This window comes from Muntiacus reevesi, chromosome 18 (assembly GCF_963930625.1).
Source record: "Muntiacus reevesi chromosome 18, mMunRee1.1, whole genome shotgun sequence".
Taxonomy (NCBI): Eukaryota; Metazoa; Chordata; class Mammalia; order Artiodactyla; family Cervidae; genus Muntiacus; species Muntiacus reevesi.
The window spans coordinates 50,520,541-50,542,672 of NC_089266.1; the positions used below are offsets into that span (position 1 = coordinate 50,520,541).

The 22,132-nt window shown below is 38.0% G+C and overlaps 1 protein-coding gene across 1 annotated transcript in view; it reads right to left on the reverse strand.

Annotated features, from left to right (window-relative positions):
* The window catches only part of MED13 (mediator complex subunit 13), a 92,935-nt gene extending 73,789 nt beyond the window's left edge, over positions 1 to 19,146 (reverse strand). Inside the window, exons 1-3 of the mRNA XM_065911002.1 lie at positions 18,995 to 19,146; positions 16,937 to 17,171; positions 8,924 to 9,092 (exon numbers count right to left, since the gene is read on the reverse strand). Of these exons, the coding sequence (XP_065767074.1) occupies positions 8,924 to 9,092; positions 16,937 to 17,171; positions 18,995 to 19,060 (470 nt within the window). The 5' untranslated portion in view covers positions 19,061 to 19,146. The remainder of the gene's footprint in view (positions 1 to 8,923; positions 9,093 to 16,936; positions 17,172 to 18,994) is intronic.
* Positions 19,147 to 22,132: the final 2,986 nt, after the last annotated feature.

Sequence of the window (22,132 nt, forward strand, 5' to 3'; positions counted from 1 at the left end):
TCCTCAAAGAATGTATCTAAACAAATATATGCAACCAATCTCATTACTAGATGTGGGAATGCTTATGAAGCCATATTTACACTTTTCTTTTGAGTGACCTCTTCTTTGACAGAATTATTCTATAACTTTTAAGGCTAAGGTACAGAAAGTATATATACACAACATCATTTTTAAATAGTATTTTTATGTTAGCAAGCCAACAGTGTTCTGAGAGGGTTATGCCCATTATCCATCGCTTGTTGTTTAGGTACTAAGCCGTGTCTGACTCTTACAATGCTGTGGACTGTAGCCCTCCAGGCTCCTCTGTCTGTGGGATTTCCCAGGCAAGAATACTGGACTGGGTTGCATCTCCTTCACAAAGGGATCTTTCCAACCCAGGGATCGAATCTGCCTCTCCTAAATGGCAAGTGGATTCTTTACCACTGAGCGATCTGGGACCCCAATTATACGTACTGACATAAAACAAGCAGAAATCAACTTTCAAAGCATCTATCTCCTCCAAAGAGTGGATAAGAGAAAACACGAGGTGAAAAAAAAATTAAGAAAATTTCATATTAAACTAGTTAGAATGAATATATATATATTTTTAACATTGTAACTCTTTAAAATTTTTTCAGAAAAGATTAAAAGATAAATTTTGCCAACAAAAAACTAAGAATTTAAAGGGGAATAACTAAAAACACTCTATGTACCACTATAATATTGTAAAGTAATTAGCCTCCAAGTAATAAAAATAAATGAAAAAATGAAAAAATAAAAATAAATGCTAATCATTGCCAAAAAAATAAAAAATAAAAATAAATAAAAACACTCTATGTCAAGGGAAACATTTACTAAGGAAGTGACTCAAGTAATAATAATCTACACATAGGTAAACTGCAGTTTGATAAAGTTTAAGGTAAATATGCTATACAGATCATCACAAATGCTGTGTGCTTAATCAGTAATTCAACAGCAGATTCCAAAATCTAAACTGCAAACACTTTCAAGAACGTCTGCAAGTTTAAGCAACAACCTAAAACAGTCTATTGTTCTTTATTTTTAATGTTTATTTGGCTGCCTGGGTCTCAGTGGCAGCACGCAGGATCTTTGCTGACATCTGGGATCCTTGGTCGTGGCACATGGGGCTCAGCAGCGGTGGGGCCCAGGCTCAGCGGCCCCGTGGCATGTGGGATCTTTGAGACCAGAGTTCAAACCTGTGTCCCCTGCACTGCAAGGCAGGTTCTTAACCAGTGGGCCACCAGGGAAGTTCACAGTCTTTATCTTGAACGACAAAGAGGCTTGGAGACCTGTATTTTATATCCTCATATTTAATCAATGAACTATAGTTCTTAAAACTACAGCTTTCAACCGTTTCATTTCATACATAAAATATTAAAATAAAATAAAATAAATAAATAAATAAAAGAAAAGAAACTCTCCGCTCCTACTCTCTATACTACCCTACTTAGCAGCAAGCTCTCAATTCCAGTTGCCTATTTTAGGAAAAGCATCACAACATATACTGCTAGCATGTTTCCTATACAGACTGATTTAATTGTAATAGAAAATGATTTAAAATAAACCCAGTTTGTGCATGTATAGGAGGAAAAAAAACTAAACATTCTCAACATGGGATGAATTCCCTGAAATTCTTCCACAAGCACAGCCTGCTTTACTGCGCCTCACAGACACTGCGGGCTTTACAGACTGAAGGTGTGTGACAGCCCGGCACTGAGAAAGCCTGCTGGCGCCATGTTTTCAGCAGCACATGTTCACATCGTGTCTGTGTGTCACATTTTGGCAATTTTCACATTTCAAACTTTTTCATAATTATTATACTTGGTATGGCGATCCATGGTAAGTGATCTTTGATGTTACTACTGCAAAAAGATTATGACTTGCTGAAGGTTCAGAGAATGGCTAGCATTTTTTAGCAATAAAGTAAGTTATGTACACTGTTTTCTGGAAATACTGCTACTACACACTTAAGAGACTACAGTTAGTGTAAACTTAACTTTTACATGCACTGGAAACCGAATAATTTCCTGTGACCCAATTTATTATGATGTGTGCTTTACTGTGGAGCTACAGAATAATAAGATTCAACACCATCACAATAAAAATTGAGCAGTTATTTTGCAGATACTGACAAAATGACTCTAAGGTTTATGTGCTGCGCTGAGCTTTGTTGTGTCCGACTCTTGGCGACACCATGGACTGTAGACCACCAGACTCCTCTGTCCATGGGGATTCTCCAGGCAAGAATACTGGAGTGGGTTGCCATGCCCTCCTCCAGGGGATGTGCCCAACCCAGGGATCAAACCCAGGTCTCCCACATTGCAGGCGATTCTTTAGCGTCTGAGCCACCAGGGAAGCCCAAGAATAGTGGAGTGGGTAGCCTATCCCTTCTCCAGAGGATCTTCGTCTTCCCAATCCAGGAATGGAACCAGGGTCTCCTGCTTTGCAGGCGGGTTCTTTACCAGCTACCAGGGAAGCAATTATCTCCAAGGTATACCTATACTAAAGGTAAGCTAGTCAGAAAATATTATAGGCCAAAGTGAAGGTTAGGTAATACCACCATACTAAATTCACAATGGCTTGTCTTTCGAGGAGAGAGATCATTTTACAACACCACTTTATTTTTAGTACTCAGCACTTAGAAAAGTGGGGTTAAAACAAACATGTGCAACTACAGTAAGAATCCAAGGTACTGTTAAGCTACCATAAAGTATTATAGAGACTAAAACTGCTCTCCAGGAGCTTTTACTATAATAAGCAAAGCAAAAAGGTAAGAATAAGGCATAATTTTACAGATGAAACCTGAACAGATCATCTGTTGTAGGAAAATGTTCCTTAAGTACTGAAATTAAACAAAAGATTCTTTTTATTTCTAAGACATAAAATGGAAATATGCTTACAGATTACAGTCAGCTGTTCTAATCCTCTAACAGTTAAGTATACTGCTTTAGGAAGTGCTGTATTATCAGCACTTCTGTTGGGCAGGCACAGAAAGATGATACCCCAATTGCTGGTAGGAAATTCAAGGCACAAAGAAGTTAACTGACTTGTCTTAAAATCATAAGCCTATTTATAAAGGGAGTGTTGACTTACAAGTTCTAGTCATCCTAACAATCAATTAAAAATGGGCAAAGGACTTGAACAGACATTTAAAGAAGATACACAGCCACCCAACAGGTGAAAAGATGCTCAACATCACTAGTCATTTAGAAAATGCAAATTAAAATGACAATGAGATAACTACTTCCCATCCATAAGGATGGCTGCTATTTTTTAAAAAATGAAGTGTTGATGAGGATGTGTAGAAATTGCAATCCTCCTACACTGCTCACAGGAATATAAAATGGGCCAGCCATAGTGGAAAAGACTTTAGCTATTCCTCAAAAAATAAATAAAAATAGAATTACTGTATGCCCTAGCCAATCTACTTCTAGTATGTTCCCAAAAGAACTGAAAGCAGGGACTTGAATAGTTATCTGTATACTAATATTTATAGCAGCATTATTCACAATAGACAAAAAGTAGAAACACCCCAAATGTTAACTGACAGATGAGCGGATAAACAAGATGTGGTATAAAAGTACAGTGGATTATCATTCAGTCTGAAAAAGAAATGGGGACTTCCCTGATGGTCCAGTGGCTGCCTCCATGCTCCCAATTCAGGGCCTAGGTTCGATCCCTGGTTGGGGAACCAGATCCAACAAGCCACAACTAAAGAGTTCGCAGGCTGCCTCTAAAGATCCAGAATGCTGCGACTAAGACCCAGAACAATCAAATAAAGAAATATGCAAATATTTTTCTAAAAAGAAATGAAAGTGCAAGCTACAACTTGGATAAGAACCTTGAGAACATGCTGCTAAGTGAAATAAGCCAGACACTAAAGGACAAATACCTTTTGATTTCACTTATGTAAGGTACCTACAAGAGTCAAATTCATAGAGACAAAATGTAGAATGGTGGTTACCTGGGGCTGTGAGGGGGAGAAAATAGGGAGTCATTATTCAATGGGCAAATTTTCAGCCTGGAAAGATGCAAAATTTCTGGATAGTGTGATGGCTGCCCAACAGTATGAATGTAATTAATGTCACTGTACCATACACTTAAAAAATGGCTAAAATGGTAAATTGGGTTGTCTATAATATACCACACACACACAAAAGAATCCTAGTCATCCTAATTCAAGATTTTTATTCCATTGATTTAAATAGTTTTCAAACCTGCCTATCTTTTATTAGAATCGCACAGAGATCTTTTAAAAATTCCAAAGCCTAGACCACATTCCCAGGTTAATACACAGATTATTTTTTAAATCTCTCAAGGTGATTCCATATCCAGACAAGTTTGGGAACCACTGCATTAATCTATATTTCTGCAGCCCTCAGAGTGATTCTTTAAATTCCTTAAATTTATAGGTACAATTTCAGTATCAAATATCCTTACCATATCTCAATGAACAAAAGATGTATATTAAAATCCAGAATATAACACCTTTCTCTGTGAACTTTATATACTTCAGCTCCCTTAGTGAACACATTACTTACATTATATATAGTTAAGAATACTCAGAAAGCAATGACATTATTTTGGTTTACAACTTCAAGTGCTCAGCAAATACAGCATCTCCCTAGTATTTTTAAGTCTTCTGTTCTACTATTTTCTATAACTTTAAAAAGATGTAGGTGAGACCTCCCTGGTGGCCCAATGCAGATCACATGATGTGGGTTCGATCTCTGGTCAGGGAACTAAGATCCCACAATGCTGTGTGACACAGCCAAAAGATTTTTTAAAATAATAAAAAATAAATAAAATAACACGTAGGTACAGGAGATACAGCAATCTACAGGGCACAATCTGTCTCATTTTTTCATGCCCTATAATCCAGCTCCAATACCTGCAAGATGTATGAATTCCAAGAAGTTCCTTAACCTCCCTATTCTTCAGATTTAACAACTGTAAAATGGACTAACAAGTCTGTTTTGAAAACTGATTTAACACTTATTAAACCCTGATTTCAAACACGGCCTGGTCAGTTATGCTTATGAAAAGGTTTCTCATTCCCTTCTCCCCTTCAGGAAAAAAAAAATTTCTCTATTATCATTCATATCTAAAATCAACAGTTCAAAAAGACAGATTTGTATGAATCTCTAAGAATCACAGTAAGAAATGACAGTAAGAAAAGCTTAATGGGAAGGAAAAAAAGAGAGAGAAAAGTCTTTCCTCACACTCAATTTTTCTCAAAAATGTTTCTAGAAAGTATGAAAATGGGGAAAACTGACCATGGAAATCCTAATGACTCAAACATCACAGAGAAATTTCATTAGGTCGTAAGTACTATAATATCATCACTGAGGACTTCAGAATAATCTTGATGATTGACATTAATGATAGACTAAGCTAAAAGGAGGAAATATAAGACAGTAACCATGCCCAACTTAGCAAATAATGGACATCTTGACAGAAGATGAAAGTTTCCCTATTTTTGAGTCTCAAGTACACTCCCAGTTTAGCATACAATTCCAAGAGGGTTCATCACTGTTGATGCAAACCAATATACACATGACTATCAAGCACTTGTAAATGTGGCCAGACCATGTTGAGATGTATTCTAAAGTACAGAATGCATATTAGATTTCAAAGACCTAGTTTAAAAGAAGTAAACTACCTCATTCATATCATTTGCATATGTAATTACATACTGAAATATTTTAGATATATTGGGTTAAATATATGAAAATCAATTTCACTTTTCAAAAAATTTTCTTTAAAGTGCCTACTGCAAGATTTTAAAATACAAATGTGACTCATACTATATTTCTATTAGTGCCATCTTAGAAGACAAGAAGAAAGGAATTGAGTCCTTAGAAAACATAATAGCTTCCCTAGAAGTTATTTTCAAAGATATTAAGGAACCCAACCAAAGGATATCCCACAGCTATATAAAATGGCTACTAATACGCCACCTTAAATCTCGTGGTGCTTATATTTAAATAAGATGGAGTTGAAGGGACTGTGTAAAAGCCACAGGGGTATGAAAGAAAACAAAGCTTTACCAATGAAGTTTAAAGTAGTCTTTCAGTTACTGCCCAACCCCACAAAAAAACCCAAAAACACAAAAAACCTTAACTGACTTCTTTAGTGATGCTAAGGCATTATTTTAAGTGTAAAGGCTCTAGTGTAAGCAATATCATCCAAAAGAACTTTCTACAATGATAGAAATATTCTGTATCTATACTATGCAATACAATAACCAGCACTCATAAGAGTATTTGAAATGCGGTTTAGACAACTGAGGAACTCAATTTTTATTTTTCAATTCACTGAAATTTAAATAGCTACAACTGATTGGTGGCTACTGTAACAACAGCACAGTTCTAAATAAAAATGGCCAAGTCCTGTCCAATCACCTTACTAAAGCCTGCAGCTTGCTCCATAGCTATTTACATATACAGAACTTCCAATCAGCATTTTAGTGCCCAGAAGTCTTAAAGAGTAGAAAAGGAGATAATTCAGACATCCAGGATCTCAGAAATATTACTTCTTATGTACTCTCTTCTCAGGAAACTACAGGTAGATGGGCATTACCAAAATAGTAAGACAAAAAAACAAAACATGAGATCCAGGGAATATGCGACCCAACACAGACAAGAAGGCAAAGCAAATTCCCAAGATGACTACTGTGAAACAGGCCTAAAAGAACAAGTCCAAACCAGAACAGAACAATGAAGGGCTCAAATAGGGATACTGAGAGAGAGTTAAGAAGAAACTAAAAGATTACAGAAACTCCTTAAAGGTAGAGGGGAGACTTATACTTCCTGTAGATAGCCTAGGGGTGAATTACCAGTAAGTATACAGGTTGGGGATGAGCAAACTTTATCTGTAAAGAGCCAAAGAAATATTTTAGACATTGTGGGATCATCAGTCTCTTATCACAACTATTCAACTCTGCTGGAGTATGAAAGCAGGCATAAAGTAATTAAAAAATGAAGGAACAAGGCTGTGTTACAATGAAATTTACAAAAACAGGGGGCAGGCTCTATCTGTCCTGTGAGGAGGTAGTTTACCAACCCTTGACATAGGTAATTATGGGAAAAAAGAGGTAATCACATTAACACTGGGAAAAACAAAATTATATAGAGGAAATGGATTGTAATCCTACATGCTATATGACTCACTAAATATTTATAAAATTATAATAATAGAAACAGGTACTTTTTTTTTAAACAAATCTCATAACTATATTGGTAAGATAAGGGAAAAAAAAGAAGGGACAGGAAAATTGAGTATCTCAGTATGCCAATCTCCAGGTGGTAGGGATGGGAGTTGGGAGATGGCTGGGGTGGAGGGGATGGTAAGATAGCTAAATTATTAATAGAAGATTAAATCCTGAATAACTGAAGTAACAAAAAAACTCAATAATTAGTATTTGCTTGAAAGTTTTTAAACAGGTAAATTAAAGTTAAGTTAGAAGAATTTAGAGGGATTGCCTCTGAGGAGCACATCTAGTAGTTGGAGCTCAGGATTACAGGTTTTCTTTTTCATTCCTGGTAATCAGCTTGAATTCTTAAAACTGCCTACCTACTATCTATTCTCCATTTCTTCTTACTAACCAAGGTTTATTTTGCTCAGAGTGGCAATGTTCCCATATAAAGAGTATTTACCTCAATATAGCCAATGATATATCAGCTAAAATTTCCAGAAAAGAATCTAATTTCTGATCCAACAGTCACCCCTTCTCATCTCCTCCCTCCCTTCCTCTTCCTGCCTGGAATCCACTGTGAGTGAAGTCTGGAGATGCAACACTTACTGGAACCATGACGATAAAAGCCAAAGACTAGAGATAAAAGAGCAGAAAACTCCAGGGAACCTAAGTTTTGATGACATCATTGAACGTATCTTCCTCCAGACTGTTATTAAGATCAATTCCTACATAAGCTAGTTAGGACTTTTTTGTCATTGACAATTGAATGCACTCCTACCTTGTACAACTATTCTTTTGACAACAAAGGTTTATTTTAATTTTCAGAGAGAAAAAAATGAAAGCCTTGATATGTCTTACCTACTCATCAATTATAATGAAACTAGAAAGGGAAGTTTACAAAAAATTTCGTGTGTGCATGAAAAAAGATGTGCACCTGACATAAAATGACATCTCAACAATGATTACAACCATCCATCTTTCAGGGAAACTAATAAATTTCCTTCATTTTTTCTTTTCCCATATCCCATCTTACATACCATTGTTTCATTTCTCTCGAAGTCTTAACTAATTCAACAACTGCTTGCGACTATATCTTCTAACAGATTATGCCTCATATTATTTAAACCAGAGGACTGTAGTAACCTAAAGCTTTTATGTGAATACATCTTAAAAGTCTTCTGTGCCTCTAACTGCAACTATCCTACACATTAGCATCATGAATTTGCTCAATTCAAAGCTAAAGAAAATCATAAGCACCCCAAAAGCAAACATGTCTTACATAGAAGCAAACAAATTTAAATAACTTTAATTAAAGCAAAAAGATGCGGACAATGAGGACACCTCAACCCAAACATGACTATAGATCACCATCTAAAAACAGATATTAATACTGCTTAATTTTAACAGAGTACCATGAATGTATTTCCACTAGTACTAAAAAATATATATACTTCAATGCGTAAGTCTCTGCTTTCATCTCACATTTTTCCTATTATCCCAAATCAAAACTTAAGCCACTGTACTGACACACAGCCTATCCGTACTACAAGAAAATTCTTAAAATGTGTAAAACCAGAGAAAGAAGGAGTCAAAGAAAACTGAATACTTATAATACTTTGCCAAAGTTAACCTTTTGAATGTCTGTGAGATATTAGTTTTATCACACATTCTATGGTCATTAACAAGCCTAAAGAAATATCAAGTAAGAGTTTAAAAATAGCTTACCTTTTATTTATAGGTTTTTCATCTTTTTCATAAGGCTTTACAAACCACTTGCCAATACGTACAAAGTTCCGGTTCATTAAACACCGCTCCAACAGATTGTGAACTGCTTTGAAAAGCAAAGTTCGGCATTCATAGGAAAGTCCATTCTCCCACACTCCATCTTCCTCTTCTATAAAAGAAATGAAAGAGACAAAAAGTAACATAGAGGCACTATATCTACTCAGAGCTAAACTGAAAGTATTACAGTTTAATCCCTAAATTCATAAACCCTACTTCATCTCAGAATATTGAGCTACGACCACTTTGCTATCTCTCTAGACACTAGAACATCAGGTTTCAAAGCTAATCCATAGAGAATAAAAGGCCAAAGTGCCATGTACTCTATCAAATTACCTGAAAATTATTTTCCCATCATATAAAAAGGCAATGATATATCACAAACATACTGATTTGGTTTCTGCATAAATGAACAGGACATTTGTATAACCAAGGGAAATACCACACACTCTATACCTAAAGTGCCAATTTCTAAGTTGACTCACTTGTTAGTTACTTTGTCCTAACTCTTCCAGTCATTCACCCTGCCAAAAAAAAAAAGAAACTAGACAGTTAATAATTAAACTCAAAACATTTTATGTCCATCAGCATTCTAATCCATGACTCAACTATAAAAATAAGTGATGGAAAAAAAGGAAGTTTCTGGCACAGAGCCTAAGAAGTAGTGCATTATCAGCCACCTTAGGTCTCATTTCAACCAAATGATTCCCATGCTTACTATTTAGTATAAGATTCTCTACATGGGGGAGAAATTAGAAAATTTAAAGACAAATTTTAAATGGCACTTCTGATAGAAAGTTATATTGGTAGTTTAGTCGCCAAGTCGTGTCCAACTCTCTGTGACCTCACGGACTGTAGCACGCCAGGCTTCCCTGTCCTTCTCAAAATCTCCTGGAGTTTGCTCAAATTCATGTCCATTGAGTCAGTGATGCCATCCAACCCATCTTATCCTCTGCCGCCCCTGTATCCTTTTGCCTTCAATCTTCCCCAGCATCAGGGTATTCTCCAATGAGTCGGCTCTTCGCATCAGGTGACCTAAGTTTTAGAGCTCTAGCTTCAGCATCAGTCCTTCCAATGAATATTCAGGGTTGATTTCCTTTAGGATTGACTGGTTTGATCTCCTTGATGTCCAAGGGACTCTCAAGAGTCTTCTCCAGCACCACAGTTCAAAAACACTATTTCTTTGGTGCTCAGTCTTCCTTATGGTCCAACTCACACATCTGGACATGACTACTGGAAAACTGTAGCTTTGACCATACAGACCTTTGTAGGCAAAGTGGTGTCTTTGCTTTTTAATATGCTGTCTAGGTTTGCCAGATCTTTTCTTCCAAGGAGCAAGCGTCTTTTAATTTCATGGCTGCAGTTACCATCCACAGTGATTCTGGAGCCCAAGAAAATAAGACCTGTCACTGCTTCTACTTTTCCCCTTCTATTTGGCATGAAGTGATGGGACCGGATGCCATGATCTTGGCTTTTGCAACCTATAGATTTGCCAGCAAATCTATTAACCACTCCAAGTGAAGTTACAAAATAATAATAATAATAACATAGTCATTTTGAGATAAATATACTTGTGCTTCAGAAAAAAAGCTTTTTACTCTCTATCCATTTATACCTATAAGAAAGCATCCAAGGAATCCTACTATAAATAGGAGCTACTGCCATCAACATTTTAACTTTTGGAATATTTTAATTTGCTATTTCAAATATAAAATAGTGTGGCATACTCCTATAGTTTATTTAACTTTATAAAACATTTCTTAAGTATAGGCCTTCTTTCAATTTAAGTAAAAAAATAAAATCTTTCTTAATTCAACACTAAAAATGCATATCCCATTCCAATAGAAAAATAATAAACCATGATGCTTTAGAATAAAAGCAGAGACACATATTAAGAGTGACAGATGGCAAACATTCATAACTTACACAACAAATGAGTAGAATAGACATTAACTCAAAAGCACAATAAGCACAATAACAGTGGACTTTAACTTCACTAGAAATTTGTGCCACTACAAAAGTTAATGTCGATTTTATGTTGCTCATTAAAATGTTCCCTAAATTATAGTCAGTCTTTCAAATCAACTGGTTTTTCCAAAAGATAAGCTTTTTAAAAATGAGAAAAGCTTTATAAAATGACCATATTTGAGAGTTGAGATAATTTTTAAATTATTAATAATAAACAGAGAAAGTTCTTCATACTTGGCTGTATTTATTATAGACATCCTTATTTACTTCCAATTAAAGCCAAAATTTCACAAATTTCAGTTTATTAAAGAAAACAGGAGGCTAGAAGAAAAGGGAAGTGGCACACAGTGGCTTCACTTTATTTAAAAAGTCTAGATCACAAGCATATCTGTGAGTTGTTGGGGGGGGGAAATCAAACCTTTCTCAATCTGCTTAGTTTAATCAGCTTCTATCATTTCAAAATGAAAGTTACATTAAAAGTTTTACCTACAATTATGTGATTTATGATTACTAAAAGTACACATATTCTTAATTTCAAAAGAATTATGCTGGAATTCTTCACTTCTTTATAAACTAGTGTACTTTTTATAGCCTTTTACCTCAAAAATCCTTTCCTTCTAAGGAAGTGCAATGGAGTCATACACAAGAAGCCCCTACCAAAATCTTTTCTCAAACTACTTCTAAGTTTTAAAGCAACAAAGAACCAAAACACAGATACTATTTCATTTCAAACATCTACAGTCAATATAAACTTCAACTATCAGAAAATTATTTCACTAAAAACTTGAGACTGAATTCACCTTCTTACCCAAAAGTTAAAAAATCTTTAAAATAGTAAAAGCTGTAATACAATAATTTTTATAAATTTTCACATATTAAGATTTTATTTTTAAAAATCTATTTCAGTTAAACATGTATGTAGTTAAATAGTTTAAGAAAACTAAATATAGCTTAGAAAATTAATCAGTATTAATATTCAAGCATTTCTCTCTCATTGCTCTAATTGTGTCTAGAAAAACTCAGGTGAACTTAATCCTCATTTTACATTAAACCCTCAAATGCCCACAATGCTCATTAACACTAAATGAGAGTTATGCATAATACAACGATCTATCTGATCACCTGTTAGAGGATTTTCTAAGGCCAACAAATCTCTTAAGCACATCTTCACCTATATGGTAGGTAACTAAGCAACCATTACACTAAATAACAATTTGATTTTTCATTGCTGAGGAAATAATTCCTAATAACATTCAGTGAAAAGTCGGAAGGTTTTGGGGGGGGGCGGGGGGAGAGTCACTTAGAAAGAAGCCTACTAAGCCAAGCTTCTATCTTGATATTATAGTAACCATAATAAAAGTACTTCTCCACATCTTGTATTCATAGATATAAAAACAAAATGGTACAACCAAGCCACCAAAGACATAGTGGCATACACCCCTTACATTAATTAAAATAAGTCCTTGTATCTCAACACCAGCATAAAAGAAAAGGGTGGGAGGGGGAACACAAGGCAAATCTTTACTCTTTTGAATTTAATTAACCACAGCCTAATGGAGAAGTCTGCTTAATGTATTTAAATAAATGTTTCCCTCCTCTTCTATCTGTATCCCCAGAGAAAACAGTTTCAATTCTGTGTTTCTAGTACTTTTCTGTTACCCTTAGCATTAGCACTCTTAACCGCTATTGTCACTTGAAAAATTTTTACAAAATACTTGAACAATGAGTAAGTTCAAATGCTAAATTTGATTTCCATAATTTTTTGAGGATACAGATTATAGTGATACAAAAGGATGTGACAGCTCATCAAAATAATTCTTTATGAGTAGGGGGAAAAAATAAAAACAAAAAGATTTTTGATATACCTAAGTATTTGTACTCAATTTTCTCAAAACTAACATCTTTACATATCCTCATAGCGGTAAGCCAGTAAAAAAGGAATCTACTTAAGTAAGTCTGCTAAGCTACTAAAATGCAGCATATACTAAAAAATAATAAATGGGTCAAAATTGATCATCGTTGAAAATACTATGTATTTCTTGAAAAAATAAAGAGAAGTGTTTAAGTGTCTAGTTTAGCACCTGTCTTGAATAATAATTGCCCATTCATAAGCTGTTCTTTCAACAAATTGCCGAGAGCCTTAAATTAGCAGCATTATTGATCAGCAAAACCTAAAAAACATTGGTTTAAAAGCAGCCTCTTATGTTTATCTTTGATTTGAAGATTTAAAAAAATACTTTTCTTGCTTGATAGTACACAGAAAAGCATGGCAATGTTGTCCCTAGAAGACATAAATGTTGTCCCTAGCAAACATAAAAAATTGGATCACAAGTAAATTATGCAACAGAAGACAGAAATGAATTAACTCTCTGCAGGCTACCTGGGCATAAAATAATTTTTAGTTGACTAACACTAGACTGCTTTACTTGGCTGCTATTTATCAATTTGTCAATCTTGTTAAAGCTGTCACTTAAGGTTAAATTCCACTGTAATTAATATCCTTCAGTAAAAGCATCCAAAATTAAATTCTAAGACTAAACAATGACCTATTTGACAGTATCTACAATGAAATTGTTAGAATAAAAGTATTTGAATATGTCACTAAAATCCTGCATAAATACCACAGGAGCCAGGAAAAAGAAATATTTTTAGCCCTGACTGATTCTGGGTTTTCAATTCTCAGGGTATCAGTTTTCTCAGAGTCTCATCACATTCTAGCTACTATAATTTTTTTAAGACGCAAACCTCAGAGAGGGGGTAGTTGTTTTTATTCTTGTTTCAAGGGAAAAACTAAAAGCCAATAGTGACAATAACCTTCAAACTGAGGGTTAAAGTATATATCAAATCAGATCTGGCTTGCTGTGAAAGACTTTTACCAATTAGCAGTAAAACTAGTTTACATTCTATTTCTACACATTAGCAAAACTTGAAAGGAAGGTGACCCAAACATGTGCTACATGTAAGAGGCAGGCAGAAATTAAAAATGCACTATGGAACCTGACCAGACTCTTCAGAACTATCAAGATCATTAAAAATAAAGCAAGTCTGAGAAACTGTCACAGTCTAGAACAGTCAAAGGAAACATGACAACTAAATGTAATATGGTATCCTTGATGAGATCATAGGATTTAAAAATGACATTAAATAAAAATAAAGGATAACCAAAGAAACTATTGATTTTATGTAATACCAACATATCATATTGTTTCATTAGCTGTGAAAAATGTACCATTTTGATGGAAGATATTAACAATAAAAGAAACTAGGTGAGGGTAACTCAGGGAACTCTATATTATCTGTTAAATTTTATGTAAATCTATACCTATTTTAAAACAAGAAGTTACTTTAAAAAAATACACTATGAATGACACAAATGAAATTAAGGGGGTGAAGCAAAAGCAATTTTGTACTTTTATTACTGACTTAATATGAAAAACTGAGAATTCTCATCTGCAAAAAGGAATGGCTCCTGCCTTCTTTCACCAAGAACGGCAACGTTACTGCCACAATACAAATATTTCAGCAACAAGATGTGGTAGCTGCTGAAGCAGACAGAAAGACACTGCCCGCAAACAGCAGGCCCAGCTGCATTAAGCAGCTCTCAGTCGCCACCTGGGCCCTTCCGGTTCCCGTCCCCTTGCTGCCACACCTCCACTTGGACTCGGCGCTGCCTCCAGCAGCTGAGGCCACCCCACTGCCCAGCTGCTCTCTTCTCAGGGGAGCTTCAAAGAAGGGACGGAGTGCCACAGATGGGGAGAAATGAAAAAGGGGTTAGCTCGAGAGACAGCGGCAGACTAATTACCCCAAAAGGGAGGCAGACGGTGTCCCTGGAGCAAAGAAAAGGGCGAGACAAATATACTCCATCTAAAAAGACCTTATTATTCTTTAAGATATGTTTGATTTAAGTAAAAACATTTCAAGTAAATGACAGGCTAAAAAAAAAAGCTAAAACATTATAAAAATACCATTGGCTACACAAACTGTTTAAAATAGTACCAGACAGACTTTGGAACAGAAAGTATGATTACATATAACCATTAATATATTTAGCTTTACTATTTTAATTGCTTTCACTGATAAATTCTTAATTGGCATTCAGCAAAATCTGATAAGTAAAGCCTAAACTTCCAAAATTACTTTCATTATGTTCAAATAAATATTTTAAAGTATAGGCAGCACTATTTTAAATAATTATGCTTACAAGCAAACTAGAGAAAAAAATTTAATAGCTGTGAAGTTTCAGGAGAAAACCTATTTAAAATAGAAAAAAAAAGTACCCACACAGTATTTTAATATACATCACGCCAGTTCACAATTAACTTCAATAGACTTTTAATTTCAAAATGTTAGTCCTACTAATGTTAAGGCTAATACTACGTAACTGTTAAGATTATGTTTGAGTCCACAAAATGTACTTCATGGAATCTGGGCGAGAGGGGGTGTGGAGAGGGAAATGGTCTGTTCAGATGTTCTAACTTTATTAACAAGTCTGAAACTTTCAAGTCAGCATAATAGTTTATCTATATTATCAATAATGTTAAAACAGTCTTCAAATATTTTAGTAAGGTGGCTTTTATAATCACGTCAAGATTAAAATAACTCAAGCATACCTAAAGCCAATGAAAGAAAAAGGAAGCTGGCAGGCTTAGTTTTTGGCATGACAATTACAAAGCATCACCTTGCTGATGCTGTAAAAGAATATTATACTCTGACGTATATGCATGCATCATATACACATACATATATACAAACTCATCATTTAATATATTTAGAACCACACTACATACTTAAAACTAAGGGCTAGACTCTCCAGCAGGATCTTATTAGAAAAGCTGGAAAGCACTGATCATAAAAGAATTGCAACCACTCTCAAAAATAAATATTAAGACTGAAGAGTTTGTTCATTTGAAGATAAAAAATGTGACACACACATTCCTGCACAAGCACTGGTCTTAAGTGCTTGTTTGAGATAGTCACCTGGATTACATACATCCAAAGATAAAATAAGTTCTATAGATCAAATAGACAATAATAGAAACTCCAGAGTACCTGATTCCAATAAGGAAACTTTTTCAGTTATCCAAATATCCCAAATTTTCTCCTCAAGAATCATTATGTTACATCTTACTGAAATCTTTGGTACATTGCAGCAAACAACTAATCATTTACATTCCTATCATCAAAGATTCAGTTAACATGGACTCTAAACACAAGCTTCAGTATTACATGAAAAGTTAGTTTCTCTTTTGAAAGTAACATTTGGTCCTAAATATCAAGAAAATAAGAGAGAAGTAATCTTATCAATTTGCTCATAATAAAATTACTTCCTGAACTTTTCAGATTATGACACATGTCCCACTATAAAAGCTAAACAAGTTGGCACTGTTTCATATCAAAGACAGTCTTTGATGCAACAGTACCTAAAATAAAAGAATCACATTCCAAGAATAAGAAAATTAACATATGCTTTCATTTGTTAATAATGTAACAACCACAAATAAAAATACTGAAATAACTATATGCCTGTGGGGAAAAAAAAATGAGAAAGTTACAATGTTTCCAGATACTTCTACAACTGTGTGCATATTTACACAGAAGAGAGCATAGCAGAACTGACTCAAACATGAGTTACACTTGGTTTCAAAAGTATTTTTTGATTTTGTTAGGAAATGGTCCCTGATTCCATTTTTCTTAATTTTAATTAATTTACTAACATGCTTTCCTTGGGCTCTGTCTGCCAGAAATTCATGAGAATACTGGGAGGTGAAAGGATAAAGTTATTCGAGGCTCAAAAAACCTGCCATAAAATGCATCATTTTCAGTAAAATAAAATAACCGCAGTGAAATACAACATGAAGCTGAATTTTTGTCTGGTTCCACAGTAAACAATGTTCCACCAAAAAAATCTTAATTTGTAATATAAATGTTTTTAGGGAAAGTATACAACACTGCTATATCTTTAAGTTAGAAATGATAAGCTGCTTTCACCTGATAAGTCATGGTGAATAAGGTCAGCAAAATTGGGGTCTTCACCCCACCAAAATATCCACAATTCTCTTCTTCCAGGTCTCTGATCACGCCGCCAAACACCAAGTACATCTGCCTTAAGGCAGCGACTAAAACTGCTCAAAATGGGGTCTTCCTCCGTCACCGGAAACAGAATGGGGGCAGAAGTCGGGCCTTGCCACACGTATCGTTTCCATTTAATTCCCGTCAAGTCAGCCTGAGGAAAAGAAAGGATGATATTTTTATTATTGCATATTCACTCAAAATCAAAAGTCCTCACTATTAAATTCCCCTATTTCATTAAGACATTACAATTTTTCAACATATCCTTCGGATACTGAAAACAGACTGACCAGAAAAGAAAGGGGGAAAAAAAGCTTATTCTGATAATTCAACAACCAAAAATTAAAGGAAAAGAATAAAGACAATGAAAAAATTAACACTGACATGTCACTGAATACAAGTCAATAAATGTGTCCCAAGGATAAATGAAAAAACTTTAATAATGTTAAATATAAACACAGACTTTAATACTGCACAGAGTAGACAATTCATTCTCAGTCTTAACTTCTGTTCTTATTGGTTGCATTTGTTTCTTGGTGTCAAACTTGCTACAAAATTAACTTTTAAAGATTCATCACTCCATGTTTATAGAAGTCACAGCTCTAACGAAAAGAAATCTCAACTACAATTGAAAACATTCTTGTTAAATCTTTACACATCCCTTTAAGGAAAAGTCAAATAGCTGCTCACAAAGAACCGTCAGATTTGCTAGTCTTATCTTCAAAGAACCTGATCCTAAAAGTACCAAAAATAGACTGAGTTGGAGAAGACAGAAATGTAAAACCTGCTGTTTGTCTACTATATCTAAAGAGATGCTGATTAATGGATATTGTACAAGAAACATTTTATAAGGGGGAAGGGCATTAAAGATCTCAATTTAGTATCATGAAAGAAATTATCAGCGTGAATTCAGTAATTCTTTAATCTAACTTAAAAGTGCAAGCTTAAGGTGCCAAAAATGAAACTGCTGATACATGACTGGCAGTTTACACTTGCCAACTAGTTGTGCTCCGCCCACTCAATTCACTTACCTATCACACGCTCTCTTAATATTTCTCATAGGACAGGGAAAATGAAAAAAAGAAAGTTACCGAAACTTCAAATCATTGATGACGCTAAGCTCCTATCCAACTGCAGACTGAATATTTGCAACAGTTGGTACTTTTCAAAGTCTTTATTCAGATGTTCCCAGACCGGGGCCAACCAACACAACTGCCATCCGTAGAGGCAGTTTCCCCTTACTTTTAAATAAGAGGAGGAGCAGCCTTCTGTATAAAAATATTTAGTCCAGAACCATAGGATCTCTTTCATAAGTTCGCTTCACTCCCACAAACCCAATGTTCTAATAAAAGCAGGTCGGCTAGAGACTGTCAAAACAGCAAACTGTTTTCAAAGTTTAAAAGAAAAACTACGGAATGGCATTCACTGTTGTTTTTTTTTTTTAAGAGTCTGAAGTCACCCAAGGAACAAACGAGCCCCCTACAGTTTGACTCATCTTGATTAAAAAAAAAAAAAAAAAAAAAACCACGTAAAATTAAAGGAGTGCTAAGTTCCGGGGTCCCGTTTATTGGGGAAAACAGAGGAGCAGAGCCAGGCAGTGGGCGAATGGGCAATAATAGAAAGTGGCAGAAAAGGGATACACGGTCAGTAAGGAGGCCAGCAACAGTTAAGCCAGCAACACAAGATGAAAATGCCGCTGTCCTGCCAGGAAAGGAGCCCAAGTTGGGAGACAGGACTGCGGGTGAGAAAAGTGTCGGAAACGGGAGAAAAGGCCGACGCTCCTCGGGCAGCCCGGGACGGCGGGCGAGGACGGCAGCTCCGGGCCGGTGCGGGGCTCCCGCGGCGCCGGCTCGGGCCGGGCCTCGCCCGGGGACTCGGGCATCTGGATCCGACCCGGACCCCCTCCCCCACGGCCCAAGGGCGCACCTCGCGCCCCTCCCCCACCGCCCGCCCGCCGCGGCCCCCGCCCGCACTCACCAGGCAGAAGAGGTTACAGTGACAATCTTCCAGGCTGGCCCCGTTCGGCACGAAGGAGGAACTCATCGTCCCTCACAGCAGCCGCCGCCGGCGCCACAACCCACCATCCGCCATTACCGCCGCCTCCGACCAGAGAGAGAAACAGACACCGGGGAGGGCGGGGGGGTGGTGGTTGGGGGGGCGGTGGAAGAGGAGGCCGCCGGGCCGCCCGCCCTCCCCACCCACCCCCCCGCCGCCGCGAGCAGCCCCCGCCGCCCGGCCGGCACCCAGCCGCCCGGGGCCGAGGGCCGGAGGCGGGAGGGCCGCGCCGCGCTCGCCCCGCCGGCCGGGCTGCGGCCGCCGCGGAGCCCGCGGACGCTCGTCCCTCTTCGGGGGACGGAGGGGATGTGTGCCCCTGCCACCAGAAAAAATAATAAATTACAGAATAAATAATGAAAACCGAGTCCGAGAGGGCAGAGCCCGAGCCCCGGAGGGTGCTCCCGGGGCGGAGAAGCGCCCGCAGAGGGGCGGGAAGGGGGAGAACCCGGAGAGAGAAGCCCAGGCCCCCGGCCCGGCGGCGGCGATGTCCTTAAGCCCAGAGTCTCCTCAGTGGCGGAGGTTGGTGGCGGCGTCTACGGGCTCAGACCATTCTCTGGCTGTGTCTTCGTGTCGTCCCTGAGCCAGACCGGCCTAACGCCCGCTCTCCTGCGGCCTCACCGCCGGGACGCCGTAGTCTCCCCCATTTTGTGGGCCCAGCGGGCGGTGTTTTTCCCCCTTTAATCCGAATTCACGGGTTTTCCCTTCGCTTTAATGGCGGCCACAGGGACCAGCTCGCCCTCTCTGCTCGCCCATTGGCCGCCGGGAGGTCACGTGGGCCCAGGCTCCGTGGGGAGGGGGAGAGAGAAGGGAGTGAGGGAGGGCCGGGAAGCTTTCAGCGGAGGCGCTCAGCCCCGGGGGACGGGGCAGCCGGCTGGTGGCCACCGAGACAGCGCCATCTGCTGGGTGCCCCGGCCAGCGTGCGGTGACCCGGGCCCCGGGCCTCTCTCTCTCTCTCTCTCCTTGCCGGGCAATTGACAGTACCAGAGGGTTCACATCACAGATCTGAGAATTACGTTGAAATCAGTTTGAATTCTTTGGAAGAGAAAAGTACTGCAAAAATTCCAAGCCATTCTCACTTATTCCTCGAGGCCTTTGGGGTGCAGTACAAACCCCCGGGCTCGGGCGTCAGATCCTCTGAGACCGGACCCGGCCGCTCGAAAGTCGGGATATTAAGAAAGAAACATACAGGAAACCATATAGCCTTGTGGTTCACAGCCGGGGAGTTAGAGTTACACTGCCTGGGTTCGAACTTGGAGCAGATCCCTTACCTGCGTCCCAGTTTACTCATCTGTGAAATGAGGAGGGCATACCGTCTCCTTCACCGGTTGTTGTGGTAAATGAGTTAATACAAAGAAAACACATAGGTAAGCCCCGTGCCCGGCACAGATAAACACTGCTTAGACTATCTGTTACTGTTGTCATCATTACCTCATGTGGTTATTGTGAGGAGTAAGGGACCCAGTGTTTGTAAAATGCCCACTGACAGTCATCTCCGTGAGAACCGGCACGCACTTTGCTTTACTGCCGTATCTCCAGTGTCTGAAAAGGGTTCCTAGCACACAGTAGGTGCTTGATATTTGTGAATTTGCGACTGAATGGAAAGAAGTGGGAGCCAAATTAAACGTTCGTTCCCGTTCCCACAAAACTTTTCAGTTCTTGATTGGATCATACTCCAACGAAGGAACTCAAGACATTTTTCCTAAGTTTTAGAAGGGAGATAAGGGGAGAGAGAGGGAAAGGAAAGAGAGGGGTGAGGGGAAAAGAAGGAAAGAGGGAAGAAGGGAGGAAGGAAGAAGTAAAGGTGATTCAAAAAATTGGAGACTTCATCGAGTTAGGACTTTACCATAATTTTTCATCTTAGGTGCCTCTAAAATGATGGTGGATTCTTCTCTGTTCCTTATTCAGCCACAGATTGAAAAGCCTTCTTCCTGTATTGATTCATATATGGTAGTGAAGAGCCCAGATCTTAAAGCCAAAAACCTACAGGAGAAGTTCTGCCACTTACTAGTTGATCTTGGATCAAATTTGACTTTAGATCAAATTGATTTCTCCTGCTTTCAATTTCCTCATTGTAAAACAGGGATAATAAAAGTACTTTCCTCCTAAAGTGTCTGGTGGATGAAACATTGCAGACATAGGGTTTGCACAGTGCTTGCTAAATCTTAGACATTAATATACTTTAAAAAATCATTATTGAGCACCTGCTACTCGTATGAATGTGTTCCTGGTCTGTGCTAGGCCTGGGATACAAATATGAATAAGATATATGCATAACCCTAAATACTTTGGCCACCTGATGCAAACTGACTCATTAGAAAAGACCTTGATGCTGGGAAAGATTGAAGGTAGGAGGAGAAGGGGACGACAGAGGATGAGATGGTTGAATGGCATCACCGAGCAAGCTCTGGGAGTTGGGGGAGGACAGGGAAGCCTGGTATGCTGCAGTCCATGGGGTTGCAAAGAGTTGGACAGGACTGAGCAACTGAACTGACTGAACTGAACTGAAAGATTCCTGAAGCAAGGCAACAAAGGAACCATTTCCCACAGGATAAGATAAAATACAATGTAGGTAATTGCTTGAATAAGGTATGTATCAACTGGCACAATAGGAGTGCTGGAGGAGCACCAAAGTCAGAGAAGGCGGCTCAAAGTAGGTAGCATTTGAAATCAGATTTGAAGGATAAAATGAATTCTTATAAAGCCCTTTGAAGCAGTTAAATCTTATTAAACCCAATTCAGATCCAAAGGCCACATATCAAAGTCAATTATGCAACCAGGACTAATTCAATCCAGGAGCTCAAATCAACTAAAGTTCACATCCTTTCTAACCAAGTTCCTGCACTGGGAGACTGCAATCTCCAGACCCAACAAGGTAAGAGACCCTCTGCTCATCTCTCTTTCCCAGAGAGAATCCTCAGGCCCTTGCTCCTACTGCTTTTGTCACTCTGAAAAGTTCTCCCCCATCATTTCTTTTATCTAAAACCAATCTTTTTAGAAGTCTCGCCCTCCACTGTCCTGCCCCCAACTTGAGCACCCTCCTTAGGACTCCAGAGGCAGACA